The 14,034-nt window shown below is 39.0% G+C and overlaps 1 protein-coding gene and 1 non-coding gene across 2 annotated transcripts; both read left to right on the forward strand.

Annotated features, from left to right (window-relative positions):
* Positions 1-1,588: 1,588 nt before the first annotated feature.
* On the forward strand, positions 1,589-1,661 carry trnak-cuu. The gene has a single exon. It is a non-coding gene; the product is annotated as a tRNA-Lys (tRNA).
* Positions 1,662-3,775: 2,114 nt separating this feature from the next.
* arl6ip1 (ADP ribosylation factor like GTPase 6 interacting protein 1) lies at positions 3,776-11,977 on the forward strand. Its single transcript, XM_022756980.1, has 6 exons — positions 3,776-3,924; positions 4,958-5,091; positions 5,685-5,804; positions 7,282-7,399; positions 7,896-7,980; positions 10,928-11,977. Exons 1-6 carry the CDS (start codon positions 3,889-3,891, stop codon positions 11,044-11,046), a joined length of 612 nt encoding a protein of 203 aa, XP_022612701.1. The 5' UTR covers positions 3,776-3,888; the 3' UTR covers positions 11,047-11,977.
* Positions 11,978-14,034: the final 2,057 nt, after the last annotated feature.

Below are 14,034 nucleotides of genomic sequence, written 5' to 3' on the forward strand. Positions count from 1 at the left end.
TCTGCTTCAAGGGGTCAACTTGCCTGCCTCTATTCCAGTTGCTTCTGCGCCTCTCCCACCTGTACAGGTGCGCCCCGCAGCTGCACCCCCACGCCCTGGCCCCCAGCATCAGTACCACTTGCCCCACAGTACAGCAGGACAGGCAGTGGTCAAGAGGAAGTCTGCAGCTCAGAGGCAGTTGTTCCCTCAGCCGGCACCTCCACCTACATCTGCCACATTGCCTGTTGTCCCCAACCCCAGCCCTGTCATCGCTCCATTTATATTTCTAACCCCACAAGTACCTGGAGCCCAACAGATCGCTCCTTCTGGCCCGCTTCCCTCCCCACCACCTGCCCGCAGGGCTTACACCCGGACAGTTTAAAAGAATAAATGTAGTCAGTGCCACCAGCCCTGCAATAAGGAAACTGGTTACAGTCAGTATTATGGACACATATACTGGCCCCAAAAAGCCAACATGCCAGTTGATCAGTGGATGGAGGAGATGCGGAGGAAAAGGGCAGATAAAAAATAGATTTGTGACATTCTTTGTCTCTATGTGTACATAATGTAAATAGTTTTAAAAGAAAAAAAATGTCTTGTTATATTTTAGTCTTATTCTAATAGTTTCCTAGCTTTATTTATCTTCTATTTTTAGTTCATTTATTATATTTTATTTATTTTATTTTATACACTTAATTTATTTCTTAGTATGTGTGCTATAATTATAGGTGTGTGTGTGTGTATGTGTGTATGAGAGGGAGAATTAAGGTGTGAAATTTGTAATGAATTTGCTATATTTCTACAGAAGTATCTTTCACTTATTCAAACACTAGCATATAATGAAAATACAACAACGGAACGGAATAGTATTTCAAACAGTTCCACATTGCATGAAAGCATGCAAACTAATCAGTCAGAATTACATTGTTGCAGTACTTTCAATACTTATTGTATTCATTGGTCAGAAATTTAAAAATAAATATCAAATATATTCTAGCCAAAAGTAAATTCAAAACGTATGTGTCTAGGTGTGGTGATTTTTACAAATATTTCTTACATTGGTATATAAAGTTTATTATTATTTCATTATTAATAATAAAATTTTGTAAACACTAAACAACACAATGAACTGTTATTTGGCTGTATGGCATTTACAAGAAGTCCCCATCCAATTTGTATCACTTATTAAGTGATATTTGATAGATTTACAATGCTTGGTAATTTTGGGAAGCAACATGTTCCAGTCGGGAACCGAACTGGCGACCTTTGGATCCGCAGCTTCCTGTGCCATACTCTAGTTAAGTGTCATGTTTGGTCATATTTCTCAAACTAATGGAGCGTAAACTGTGTCCAATAACTTGTGATGGGCAGCAGAGACACTAATGACTATCAGTTCACTTAATTTCTCTCAATTTCTCAATTTTTCCTCTCTTTATCTTCATTTTTCAACCCCCCCCCCCTATACAGACTATTGTTCCCCAGCTTCAGATTCAACCTGCTGTAGTCATAGACTGTATATAAAAATGTACGTAGTCTCCGGGGCTGAAAAATGAAGCCAACGCGGAAGTGCCTTAATCTTTTTAACGTGATATATTTTGCTGAGTTACAGGCCTGGCTTGCTCAGTCGGTAGAGCATGAGACTCTTAATCTCAGGGTCGTGGGTTCGAGCCCCACGTTGGGCGATATAGGTTTTTAAGAGAAAGGATCAACACAAGAATGGGGGGAAAAAAGCTGCAAAGGAACTTCATTTCTGAGAGGCTAGATGTGAGTACAGGAACTCAAAAGGCCTTCTAGGAATGGATGTGCTTCATCACGATCAACATGATATAAATAAGGCAATATTATTGATCTAAGTGCATTTTCAGTCCAAAAACTGCTCCTAGGATCCAAACACTCAGGGGCTCCAAAAGCCCAAGGTTGTTTGTGTAGCAATTATTTGTGGCAAATTGATAAATTGTACTCACCTAATCTTAAAACATTGTCTTGCAGAGGGACCTATATCAAAATCTAGTTTAAACACAATATTTCAGTTGATATTATGCCTATTCCTATTCTTTTTTTAAAACCTAGTGGAACATAGTATTCCAGTTTTTAAATATTAGTTGGTTTTGGGAGATATGTGCAAAATGTGTTGTACAGACATAGCTATTGGCCCTATTTTTTGCCTCGGGGAGCCCTAACCCTGGTGTTATACTGTCTCTAAAAATGTTTTTAAACCTCCAAAATTAATGTAAAGAAAAAATGAAGGTAAAAATGTATTGCATTTAGTCCATGTGTCCTGAAACAGTGAATATCAGCCAACTAAATCAGACCCCATGTTTTACTTTTAATGAAGTCCAGCAATTAGAAATGAAGACATGATTAGTGTGAAAACCACTCAAGCCCAGGTTTAAGTTTGAGCACTTTTTGTGTCAAGTTGAACCAACTTAAGCACTTTGGAATTTAAGATAATGCCAGGTAGACCACTGACTTCCCCCCGTTGTCTCAAGTAATACAATGAATTGTGTAAATATTATTAAAGTCGCATCAAATTGTACCAAACACAGTCACTAAAACTTGTCGAAGGGAACTTTTTCCAATCAAAAAGTTTGTATAGCATCAGCAGCTACAGTCTTACACTGATAAAGGCTGCACCTGTGTGGCAAAGGAAAGAACTGCAATTTCATCTTCTAAAGAAGTATGAGGAAGTTCTTGATTATCAGCAGTTCAGAGTGAACAAGTTGTCCAGGGTGATTTATAAGAATGGGCACCAGCTGAGAAAGTAAGGATTGCAAACAGACACGCAATAGAGCAGACTACGTTCTGTATCACATTTTGTTTGAATGTAAGCATGCAAGTATGATGATAAAGTAAATGCCAAACCACCCATCTGTGTTAAATGAATATTGTTATTACAATTGGATGAGCCAAAAGTTGACCTGAATCTGAAATCAGCTGGATTTAGGTTTTTAGAAAGAGTCTCTCAGGTGTTTTTTGTTTTGGCATGTCAAATTATAGTAGTAGTAGTATTGCACATATATGTAAACTTTGCAAGAAAAATAGCCCATTGAAGAACTATTTCTTGTTTGTTTGTTTATTTAATTTCAAAAATGTACAACATCAAATGAATTTAGAGACAAAGAGCCAGAATGTCAATTCTCCTATGGTTACAATCAACACAGAAAGTAAAATTGTCACATAAAACAACATAGCTTACACTACAGTTTTATGGTCAACTAATATGTTTTGTTTGTTTGTTTGTTTGTTTGTTTGTTTTGACAAAAAACTACTCTCAGTATGGCTGTGACATTTAAATGTGAACCTATTTTGTTTTGTTAATACATTACCCAAGTAAAATAAATGACTGAATAACAAATAATATGCTTTTTTTATCTGTCATGCTGTGATCAAAATAAAACAAAATATGGAAAACATTTTTAATGTGTCAAGTGTCAATGACTTTACTAAATCAGACAAAATTATCCTAAAGTAAATATACTGTAAGACACACTTTCCTTGATTTGTCCACAAACGCCACACCTGTTTTGCTAACAATTTAATTAAGCCTTTCAGGTAGATTTTTCATCGTAAATTATGTGTTAGACTCATCTTATATGATACTCATTGACCTAGTTTTAATGAGAACTTACAACATTTCGTCAAACTTAATGTCACTGTATTTATTTAAAAAATTCAAAAAATACTTTAGTGACATAACTAAGATTATTAAGACTACATTTCCCAGAATACCATTGGCTGGTTTTTGACGCAAATTTTGGGATAAAAACATCCTGCCAGAGCTCGACCGTTAGTGACGCTGAAGCCAGGGGAGGAAGCGTGTGTGCCGCTGCTGCTCTGCGGGGTCGTTTCTCTACAAAATACGTAAAAATTCACGATTAAAAAATTCCGATCGACGCTGGTTCAGTAACAATGACTGAAGTCGACAACAAAAGCGCAAATATGCTGGTGAGTACTACCCAGATTTTATGTAGTGAATTTAAAGGTCTCAGTGAGTTGTGGGTGTGTTTGCAATACTAACGTTAGCATAAACTGCTGGTGCTAATCCGGTGGCGTTCAAGCAGCCGAGGGTGCCATTTTTTAAAAATAAGATTTGCTCTGTTAAAGTAAATTTTGAACCACCAAGTAGCGAGCCGCCTCACCAGCGATTTAGTTTTGTTATTTAAGCGCTTATCCGACCAGTGACGTGACAGCAGCTAACGGCAGCTAGCCTGTTAGCTAGCCAGTTTAATACGCTTTACCCAGTTAGCTTGAGCAGATACGTTTCCCTAGCCTGTTAACGTGCGATAACGGTAACTGCTTCAGTTGTAGTAGCCTATCTGAGCTTAAAAGCCTGAAATCGAGTTGTGATATTCTCACTCGATATAGCTTGATGATATACGTAGTTAGCGCTAATCATTTCGTCTCTCGGGTGGATATACTGCACAGTCATGTCATTGATGCAACATACCGATACCGATGGCTTGCGTATGGTCAAAAGCACACACCCAAGAGGAAGACTTAACACATGAATTAATTGTCAATTTTAAATTTAAGAATACATTACAAACAAAACCAGCTAGTTTCCACAAACGCTGATGACCGAAAAAATCCCCACTGGTCGAAACCTATCAATATTAAAATATCTTCAAGGTTGAGAATATAACTAAGTTGAGACTTTAAATGTGTAGACTGCACTCATACCATGGAAGACCATTTTTTTTAAAAATGGTGCCATGAATTACAGGTATGAGTGTAGGAATACACATCCACTATAATCCAGGTTAACTAGATTGGATATAGTAATGTCACATTGATGCCCAAACTGCATAGATGTGAAATTTATCCCAGGAGAAACTCCTGTCCTTGACATTTGAAGAGATCCCTGTTGGTCACTCAGGAATTATGCTGATATTGTAGAAATTTGTTGCTTAGCTTCAACATCAGTAATGTGGTTATTAGTCCATAATGTAATGTATAATGCGTTAAATTCTGTGCCCAGGCTCAGGAAACGGCCCAGCTGGAGGAGCAGCTGCAGGGCTGGGGTGAAGTGATCCTAGCTGGGGATCGCGTCCTGCGCTGGGAGAAGCCATGGTTCCCTGGGGCCCTGATGGGTGCTACCACCGTGCTCTTCCTGTGAGTCCATTTTACTGCATGCTGTGTCACAGGGATACACACAGCTGGGCACATAGTTGGCATAGCACACATTTCCTTCCTCTCAGCAGTGAATCATTGCTGTAACAAGACAAAGACAAGGAATCTCTACACTAACTGAGCTACTTAATACTGGTTTAAAATGTAGGTGGAAGTGCTCTGGTCCAATGGTCATGTTAAACTTTCCCACATTGTTGAAACACAAAACCAGAAGAATGAAACTGTAGATTATACAAGATCAGATTTTGATAAAGGACCTTTGGTTACAACATTCTTTAGTTTGTCAAAGTAATTATGGAAAAAGATTTAAGGTGAAGAAAACAGACTAGAACAGTAAGACTGTTTTCTGCTAAAGTACTAGATGGTTTTTAAAATTACAGCTCCACCATTCATGTGCAGGGGTCTTTCAGTCTCAACAAGCAGCTATTTAAAAACCACTGTAATATAATGGAAGTGAACAACAGACTTGTCTCTTCATTTATGCATACATGATACAAAATGCCCTTCTTCAGTTAGAGCAGTTGCAGTGAAACAGGTTTATAACCATGACTAACTGATTTGTCGTCCTCCTCCAGGCTGATTTACTACCTGGACCCATCAGTACTGACTGGGCTCTCCTGTTCTGTCATGTTGCTCTGCCTGGCTGACTACCTGGTGCCCACCCTTGCACCCAGAGTCTTTGGATCCAATAAGTGGTGAGAGGATGAAAGTCATACTTGTGGTGGTGGGGTGGGGGTTAAAATGTATTTTTCCATTAGACCATAAAGTCAAGTTTATTTCAATCTATAAAATGTTTTTTCTGTTTTTGGTAAGGGTTACTGCTAGTCATGGAATCATGGGAATTCTGTCTTCAGTGAAGACTTCTTTTTGCTGTACCTAATATAACAGCCTGAAAGCTGTCACCTGAAACCAGTCCTATAGGGTGTCCAACCACCTCATGGAGCTTTGACATTATACAGTGCTTACAACAGCCCCTAGACTCAGCTGTGTGTGTTTGATGGTGAGAACCAGACACCCAGGACAGGATAGAGTAACAGGCTGCAGTTGGCAGTGTGTTGGACGTCTGTTCCCCGCCAGACACCTTCAGCCTCTCAATATATAACCCTGCATCAGCAGAGCATGGCCTGCACCCCTTTGCACTGCTGTACATTCCACAGACATGCAGGGTCTGTTCAGCAAGAAGCAGCAGTGACTGTTATTAGATAAATGGTGAAGTGAAAGGTTTTGTGTTCTTGCATGTTACACTTTACATCTAGTGGTGTCTGAGTACATTGGCACTAACCTTCTGACAGAGTTTAGTTAAGTGAGGAAATGAGGCAGGCAGCTTAATATTTGTTAGATACAGATATGGAAAATGTAGCTATTGATCTGCAGAGTGTGAAGATTGTTTGAGATTATACTATGCTAAGTCTCCTGCAGAGTGGGCCAGATATAGCTGGAGTGTTTGTGTACTTCAGTTAAATGGAGCTATCAGTCTGGTCACGGCTATCGTTTGGCTTGCTGACAACAAGGACTGAAATAGGGAATGATGGCTAAGCATAAAATGAAGGCCACTTTTCCCAGCTGCCCTGCTTCCCTCCTCTTGTCAAGCCCTTCTTTCACCCCTGCAAGTGTCTTGTCCCTTTAGTCTTTTTTTTATTTTTCTATTTATTTTTTTGGACCATTCATACCTGGCTAGTTGTCAGGGGGATGTAACAGAAAGCTACAGCTCAATCAGGGTTTCATCTGTGGTTCTTTAATTAGAAATTTTCACTTATCATTTCCGCACTAATAGAGGTTACATATGATGAATAATCTGATGAAACATGGGAATTTCTTTTTCTTTGTTCAAAATGGGGAAATAGGTTGATGCAGCAACACTACTGCTACAGTCATGGAGCTCTGAAGTTGTTGCAAATATCTCCCACATGTAGTCTGTTCTCAGGTAAAAAAAAAAACTGCTGACAAAAAAAAAAAGAACTGTTGACAAGTGGGGATAGCTGTCTTGATGTGACAAACCACAGTGAACTTGCGGGCTTCCTCTTGACGACAAGACAGTGCTGTTTGTGACTATTTTGTCTCCAAACATCCTCCTGGCCTCTGCTTTAACTGACCACAAACTCTTCTGCCAAGCTCTTACAGTTAGTTTTCTTTTTATTCACACCCTTGTCCTCAACCTCTCCTCGTGTGCAGGACCACTGAACAGCAGCAGCGTTTCCATGAGATTTGCGGTAACCTGGTGAAGACCCAGCGTCGGGTCGTGGGTTGGTGGAAGCGTCTCTGTGCCCTCAAGGAGGAGAAGCCCAAAATGGTACATTTAAATCCCAATTATAACACATAAGATGACTGAATTAGCTGAGCATTACATACTGCAGGCATCAACCTGAGCTTGTATGCTGTGATGCACTGGCTGCAGCAGTGCAGTAAATGGACCCTTATCTGTTTATTACAATGGCGAGCTTTCTCTGTGCTCTAGATAAAAATACCCTCAGCTGATTTGGCTTTGCTGCTCCACTTAGCAGAGCTCAAACTGGGTTACAGGCTGTGCTAACCGGGTTTTTCACAGTGTGCTTTAACACTGTTATACGCTCTCTGTTAAACCACCTTCTTTAATTCAATGACAGCTTTGTTGGTTCCTTCAAAACAGCATATGCTCTGCTGAGGAAAATAACCTCTGTTGCAGTACATATGAAGAGTGGTTCCTTTAAACTCATTGATGCTCTGCATGCAGTCAGGATGCCAGTTTCTGTGTTTAGGAGTTGAACTGCTGTGGGTTGACAGTAATGTGACCTCCCTGCTTTCCGCAGTACTTTGCCTCAGTGATCAGCAGCCTGCTGGCAGTGGCCTGGATCGGACAGCAGGTGCACAACCTGTTCCTCACCTACCTGATTGGTGAGTATTTTACAACTTGGAGTAATTGTGGCTTTTTTTTTTTTACCTTATCTTCCTGCGTTGGTGGAGGACTCTGGGTTCCATGTCACTATTGTTACCAGCCATGAATGTCATTTATTCTGTCACTTGTGTTAGCTCTTGACTTTGCTCACAAAATGCACAAAGACAGTATTGTAAGATGAAGATTTTTTTACCAACTTTTAGTCATTGCAGGCAAGCAGTGGAATGTAATGCTCCAAGACAGAAAATCTTACTGTCCTAAAATGGTTCTTGGGGTTAAACATTTCCCTGAAATATGTTAATCTTTTCACCGGTCATTTTAAATAGGATAAAGTCTTTGACAGTCAAGGAGTTTTAGGTATTCATGCAGAATAGTTCTAAACTTCAGATCTAAATGGAGGAGTTCTGATATTTAATGGTTGGGTATTAATTTTCATTCACAAACTTCTATTGTGTGGTTTTGTACTTTGTACTTAATGTTTGGGATTAATATGAGAAGTTAAATCCATTGATAAAATGGAGGAAATGCCTCTCCTTACACTCTTGCTGTTCTCACTGTAGTGAAGGTTTACCCTTTTAAATGTAGCTGCTGTGGTGAACTACTGATGTGATGATAGTCACACATGACATGGCAGAAACAGGAAGTGATATGTTTGTCAGAAGTTGTTCTGTTTCAGTGTGTGGAGTTACTTTTAATGCATCTCATGCTGGATTCAGTGCTGCTGTTTTGCATAAATGTTGTAACTATTGAGAGAAAAGTGCAGCACTGATGCTGTAGAGAGTGTCATCACATGAACTCTGCCCATTATTACCAGGCTTCCTGGTACTATGACTCAGAAGTACAGTGATAATGTGGATCAATACCTGGATCACTGAGACAGCAGACAGTTACAGTGCCAGTAATAATAAGTTGGAGCTTTTCTTTTTTTCATTATTAATGGCAGACAACTAGGAAGGTGTTTATCCCTTCTGTCTGCAGAATGGAACCAAAACAGGAGTGAATGTACAGTGAAACCTTAAATCTTCTTTCAGTTCTACTGTGAATTTAAAATGAACAGGGGACACACTGTCGGTGTTACAGCAGCACAGTGGTGCCTCAGGGAAAGTGGTGGTTGGTGTGTCAGCCAGTCTGCCGCCTGTGTGGGAGCTAGTTATCAGTTATGTAATCTGAGACATGACAAGTATTCATCTTATGGGGAAACCATGGAGTAGAGATGACTCTGAAACAAAGTATTCTGTATTTTAATCTGAAATTAAGTTGCTCTTCAGACTTATCTCAGCCACTATCTGCTTTTATGTTTCGAGGACTTCCACCTATTCCACCAATCCTATCAATAATTTGTGGATTTAAAAAATGCTGGCTGTTCACCACTAACCTTTACTTAAATCGGTATGCTAATGTAAACCTGTAACTGCACTTGAGTGAAGAACTTTCTGAGAGTCACATTTCCTAAACTGTCGACTCTTGTTCCTCATCATGATGTTGTAATGCAGAAAACATCATTTGATAAGAAAACGTGAAGTAATGTTTATGTTGTGGCATCCATTATTTGTCAGTTGCCTAGCAGTGGTGTTCTCATGATAAACTCTTTAACACCAAGCAGATCAGCTTACTGTGTCAAAAACAAGAAGTTTCTTTTGAAAGCAGTAAGTTAGGTTTTCCACAGCTCATAGCTTTTCTGGGACTACTTAAAGTTAACAAGTGGAATTCATATCAGATGGTATAAGGTCTTTTTTGTATTTGAGGTCGAGGTGTAGCTCTTGTTCCTGTTAAGTGGGACTTCCCTTACTGTGTTGCTTTTGAAAGGAAGTTTTGTTGCTTATTTTCCAAGTGGTCTAAGAAATCTGAAAATTCTCAGAAGTCCATGTGATGATTTTGAGAACTGTGCAAAGTGGAGATTGTACTGGTGGTCTTTTATGCCTCCACGCCGGCAAAAGTCAGGGCCGGAGGCATTATGTTTTCAGGTTGTCCGTCCGTCTCGTGAATGCAATATCTCTAACGCCTTAAGGGAATTTGGCACAAATGTTCACTTGGACTCAAGGATCACAAAACACGTTTTTGGCCATAACTAATTACGACACAATTTAACTGAAATGCTGATATGGATAAAATGAAGTGATGACATTTTATATCCAAATGGTCAAAGGTCAACTCCACTGTGACATCACAACGTTATGCAAAAACACCCGTTATTCATTGCTGTGACTCAGGAAGGGGAGATTTTGTACTGCATTGTCAGGAGTATTTCTCACAGCCCTAATCCTCATGGCAGTCTCACCTGTCAGGCTGTAAGACAGGGGAAAAAAACAGGTCAGAAAATTGTATATTACATAAGCAGCATATTGCATAAGCACATATTTATATTCATAAAGACTTCAACTATATTGTAACACATGCATGTCTTACAGAAGATGAGGTTTGGTGATTTACAAGTTGTTTGCTGTCTAGATACTGGGTTGATTTGCTTAGAGTGGCACCCCAGTGATTTTTAGTGTTGCATTTACAGAGTTGAGGGATCAAAATGGGAACAACAGGGTGAGATGACCTGACTATTAAGTCTCTGGTATGGGTCAAGCTCAAAAACTCTGAATCCTAAATTTTCCTTAAAGCAATTCAACAGTATTGTTCAGTCTGTAGCATAAGTTGTTTGTTCGTTTTTTTTTTTTTTTTTTTTTTTTTTTATTTCTTTCTTTCTTTCTTTTGTTTGGAAAGCTCCTCCTGATTCAATGTGGTGTTTTTTTTTTTTTTTGTTTTTTTTTTCCAAGTCTTAATATTGCACCTTACGATGAGTAAACCCTTTTAATCTCCCTGACAAGTGCTGTTTTTAAATTTACTCTACTTCTAAAACTCATGGCTATATAGTTAGATCACACGATTAAAATCTTGTCACTCTAATCCACTGACGCCTTCACATTTGACATCACGTTTGTTTCGTCTCTCCCACAGTGAGCTTCCTGCTCCTCCTGCCCGGCCTGAACCAGCACGGCATCATCTCAAAGTATGCCGGCATGGCCAAGAGGGAGATCAACAAACTGCTCAAACAGAAGGAGAAGAAGAATGAGTAGATGGAAGTGTGGGGGCGAATAGGGGAGTCTCTGAAAGATGAACCGCACCACAAAATGGAAGGTGGAAGGAAGTTGTTTTAAGAAAGGATGGAGATCAAAAACAAAAGAGCCTCCTCAGTCTCTGCCACAGAGCAAGATACACATTTGTTTTTGTTTTTGTTTTTTTCTTCACACGTTGAATAAGTTTAATTTCTCCCCACCACTTGACATTTCATCATCACCCATTCGATTTTTTTTTTATTTTATTGTTTTTATTTATCTGCCATGCATGCAGTCTCCACATGAAGGTTATGTGATATTGTCACTAAGTTCATACACAACACTGAAACATTCAGCAACACGTGCACACAACCCTCCCTCCATCATGTACACCAAGTTAAAATCCTCCTTCTGTTTCTTAGTTTAAGTGTGCTACGTTTTAAGATGTCAGTAATGCTTTTAAGCCATTCCCTCTACTTAGACAAAGTGACTACTGAGCAGTTTTTGTAGCATTACTGCATCATTATCAACCTCTCAGATTCCTCACAGTAAGGACTTTTGTGTTACATGAGAACAGGTCATGAAAATTTTTTTTTTTTTTTTTTTGCTTATTTCTGCCTTGGTTGTATCGAAAAACGGCACTGAAAACAAAACTGGATTTTAAAGCAGAGCTCATCAGGAGTGAAACTGTTTCTAGTTCCAAGCCTACTGCTGTACCGCTGCTAGTTGGACTCTGTGGTCTATTAGCTCTTATATAAAAACCCTATGTGTTACAGGCGTGGGGTGTCTCTGTGTAAATAGGCCTGTCCCTCACAATCTTTTTGTCTGTTATTTATATGTTCTTTCCTCTACAGTCTCCTTATTTCTGGTCTGTCTTTCAGCTCATGTCATTAATTGTCTTTACTGGAGATCTTTACGAAAATGAATAAAATTTGATTTAAATGAATTTCCACTGGCCTCCATGTATAGTTCCTTGGTTTGATTTTAGATGCTGTTTAAAGCCTAACAAAGCAGATATAGGTCACGGTCATGGTATGTTATTTAAAAGGCTTCAATTTTGGGAGCAGGAATGTGCTCAATAAACGTTATGATAATCTGCACATTTAGGTTAGTGTGTTTCGGGTGTGTACAAGTAGAGCTTTTGACCTGGCTGATATCCTTAAATTGAAGTCCAAGTGCTGGAGATATACAAATTTTGATGACAAGTTGACAGATTTCACCATTCAGCAAATACAATAAAGTCAGTGTTACTTCAATAAACGGGATAAAACAAATTTCAAAAGCTCTTTGTCATCACAATCAATGAAGCATGTGAATCAGCTGGGAACTTGTCACTTTGATTTTTGATCAATCTATAAAACGCATTGTAAAGGCTAATGTTAATTTGAGAACAAATTAAATAACATCATCTTAAAACCATGTGACATGGGTGCACACCAAACAAAAAATGAATAGCTCAAGTGTAATTTCATTAATGTAACTCAAATGAGCCACCGCCTTTTCTATTTACCAGTTGCCTACTTTCTTGTGTTTATCAAAAGACTTGGTCAGTCAGACATTTATCCAACGGGACCAGCATGTAATGCTTGAAGAAAACAATATGGATGAGATCCGCTGAGAGTATATAGTATTATACTGACATATCAATATCTAATGTGATATAGTACTTAGTACATTGATAAACCAGCTAAATAAAACACATCATAGCTCAAAGTTCTTCATCATAAACTCAGGTATAAACAATATTTCAATTGAATGTGGATGAATAAATGAATTACATTTCACGCTAAAATGTTATACTATGATTGCCTGTCGGTTTGAGCAAGGCTAAGAAAAATATTTATTTCCTTTTCAAGAGTACTGAAAAATAACCACTGTCTTGTACATTGTGGCCTCCCTAAACCTTTTTATATTTCATTTGTTTTTATTTATATGTTTTTTTCATATTCTCTGGTTTATCTCTGGTCCCTTTTTCTCATACAAATGTTGCAGGCATGGTGAGGGACTCTCTCCTTGCAGGTTTAAGAGTGATTTTAGAACAATCAGTGTTCACTGCCCTCTGGTGGTCACAGTGATGAACTGCTGCACTCTTTAAATTGGTGGCTAAAACAAAATCAGCCCAATCAATAAATTATCAATGTCAAACTCATTATTAGTGTGATTATTACACTTATTAGTGATTGGTGTTCATTGTCTCGTAACAGTTTGCTTGGACAATCATTTCCAGTCATGCTAATTACTGTCATTACATCTTAAGTATTCTGTGTGTTAGCTAGTAATTTAAATGGAGTGAGCGTTGCAGTTCCTCACTGTGACCGTGATACTTTCAGATCAACACTTCTTCGTCTTTTAATTCAATATACAGAGCTATTGTTGAGACCTAAATAATTCAGGGGAAACTTGACCCATACATGGCGACCTTTGCAGCGATGGCAGCTGTCACTGTGTCCAGAAAAACAGAACCAACCCAAATCAAGCATAGGTACTGGTGTACCAGAGGGAGGAAATAACAAATGAAGTCATATTTTATTGTATAAAGCTCTGGAGAGATAAAACTACCTGTCAATATGTTGAGTCAGTATGTTGTGTCGGTCTGCCGCTGGCCCGCTGTGTTAAGCTGTCACTTCCTGGGGGTGTGTGCACTAGCATGTAGGTGGTCCAGTGCTCAGACGGATCCTGTGGGTTGGTGATCTCTCTGACAGCCTGGCCACTGCAATATTGAGCCCAGTTTTCAACCTTTGGGTCAGCTCTCTGAAGAAAGATGGACGTACAGCAGGGTGTGAGGGGGCGAGAGTCATTGTGCTTGTAAAAGGCTCCTTTTTAAGAATGTCCTGGTAAAGGTAAGCACAAATAACAACAGCTAAAGAGAGATGGCATTAGATATGCCACTAAATCTAAATTAAACAGCAATGTGGTTATAAAAATCACCCACAAAAGCGCCAATATAATCCCAGTATAGTTAAATACCATCTTAAAATAACTCAAGAGTTTGTCAAAAACATCAAAATA

This window comes from Seriola dumerili, unplaced genomic scaffold (genome assembly GCF_002260705.1).
Source record: "Seriola dumerili isolate Sdu_G_001 unplaced genomic scaffold, Sdu_1.0 BDQW01000260.1, whole genome shotgun sequence".
Taxonomy (NCBI): Eukaryota; Metazoa; Chordata; class Actinopteri; order Carangiformes; family Carangidae; genus Seriola; species Seriola dumerili.

Coding starts and splice junctions, on each gene's coding strand:
- arl6ip1 (XM_022756980.1), top strand. CDS start 3,889: ATGACTGAAGTCGACAACAAAAGCGCAAATATGCTG. Junction 7,400..7,895: donor AGGAGGAGAAGCCCAAAATG/GTACATTTAAAT, acceptor TGCTTTCCGCAG/TACTTTGCCTCAGTGATCAG. Junction 7,981..10,927: donor GTTCCTCACCTACCTGATTG/GTGAGTATTTTA, acceptor TCTCTCCCACAG/TGAGCTTCCTGCTCCTCCTG.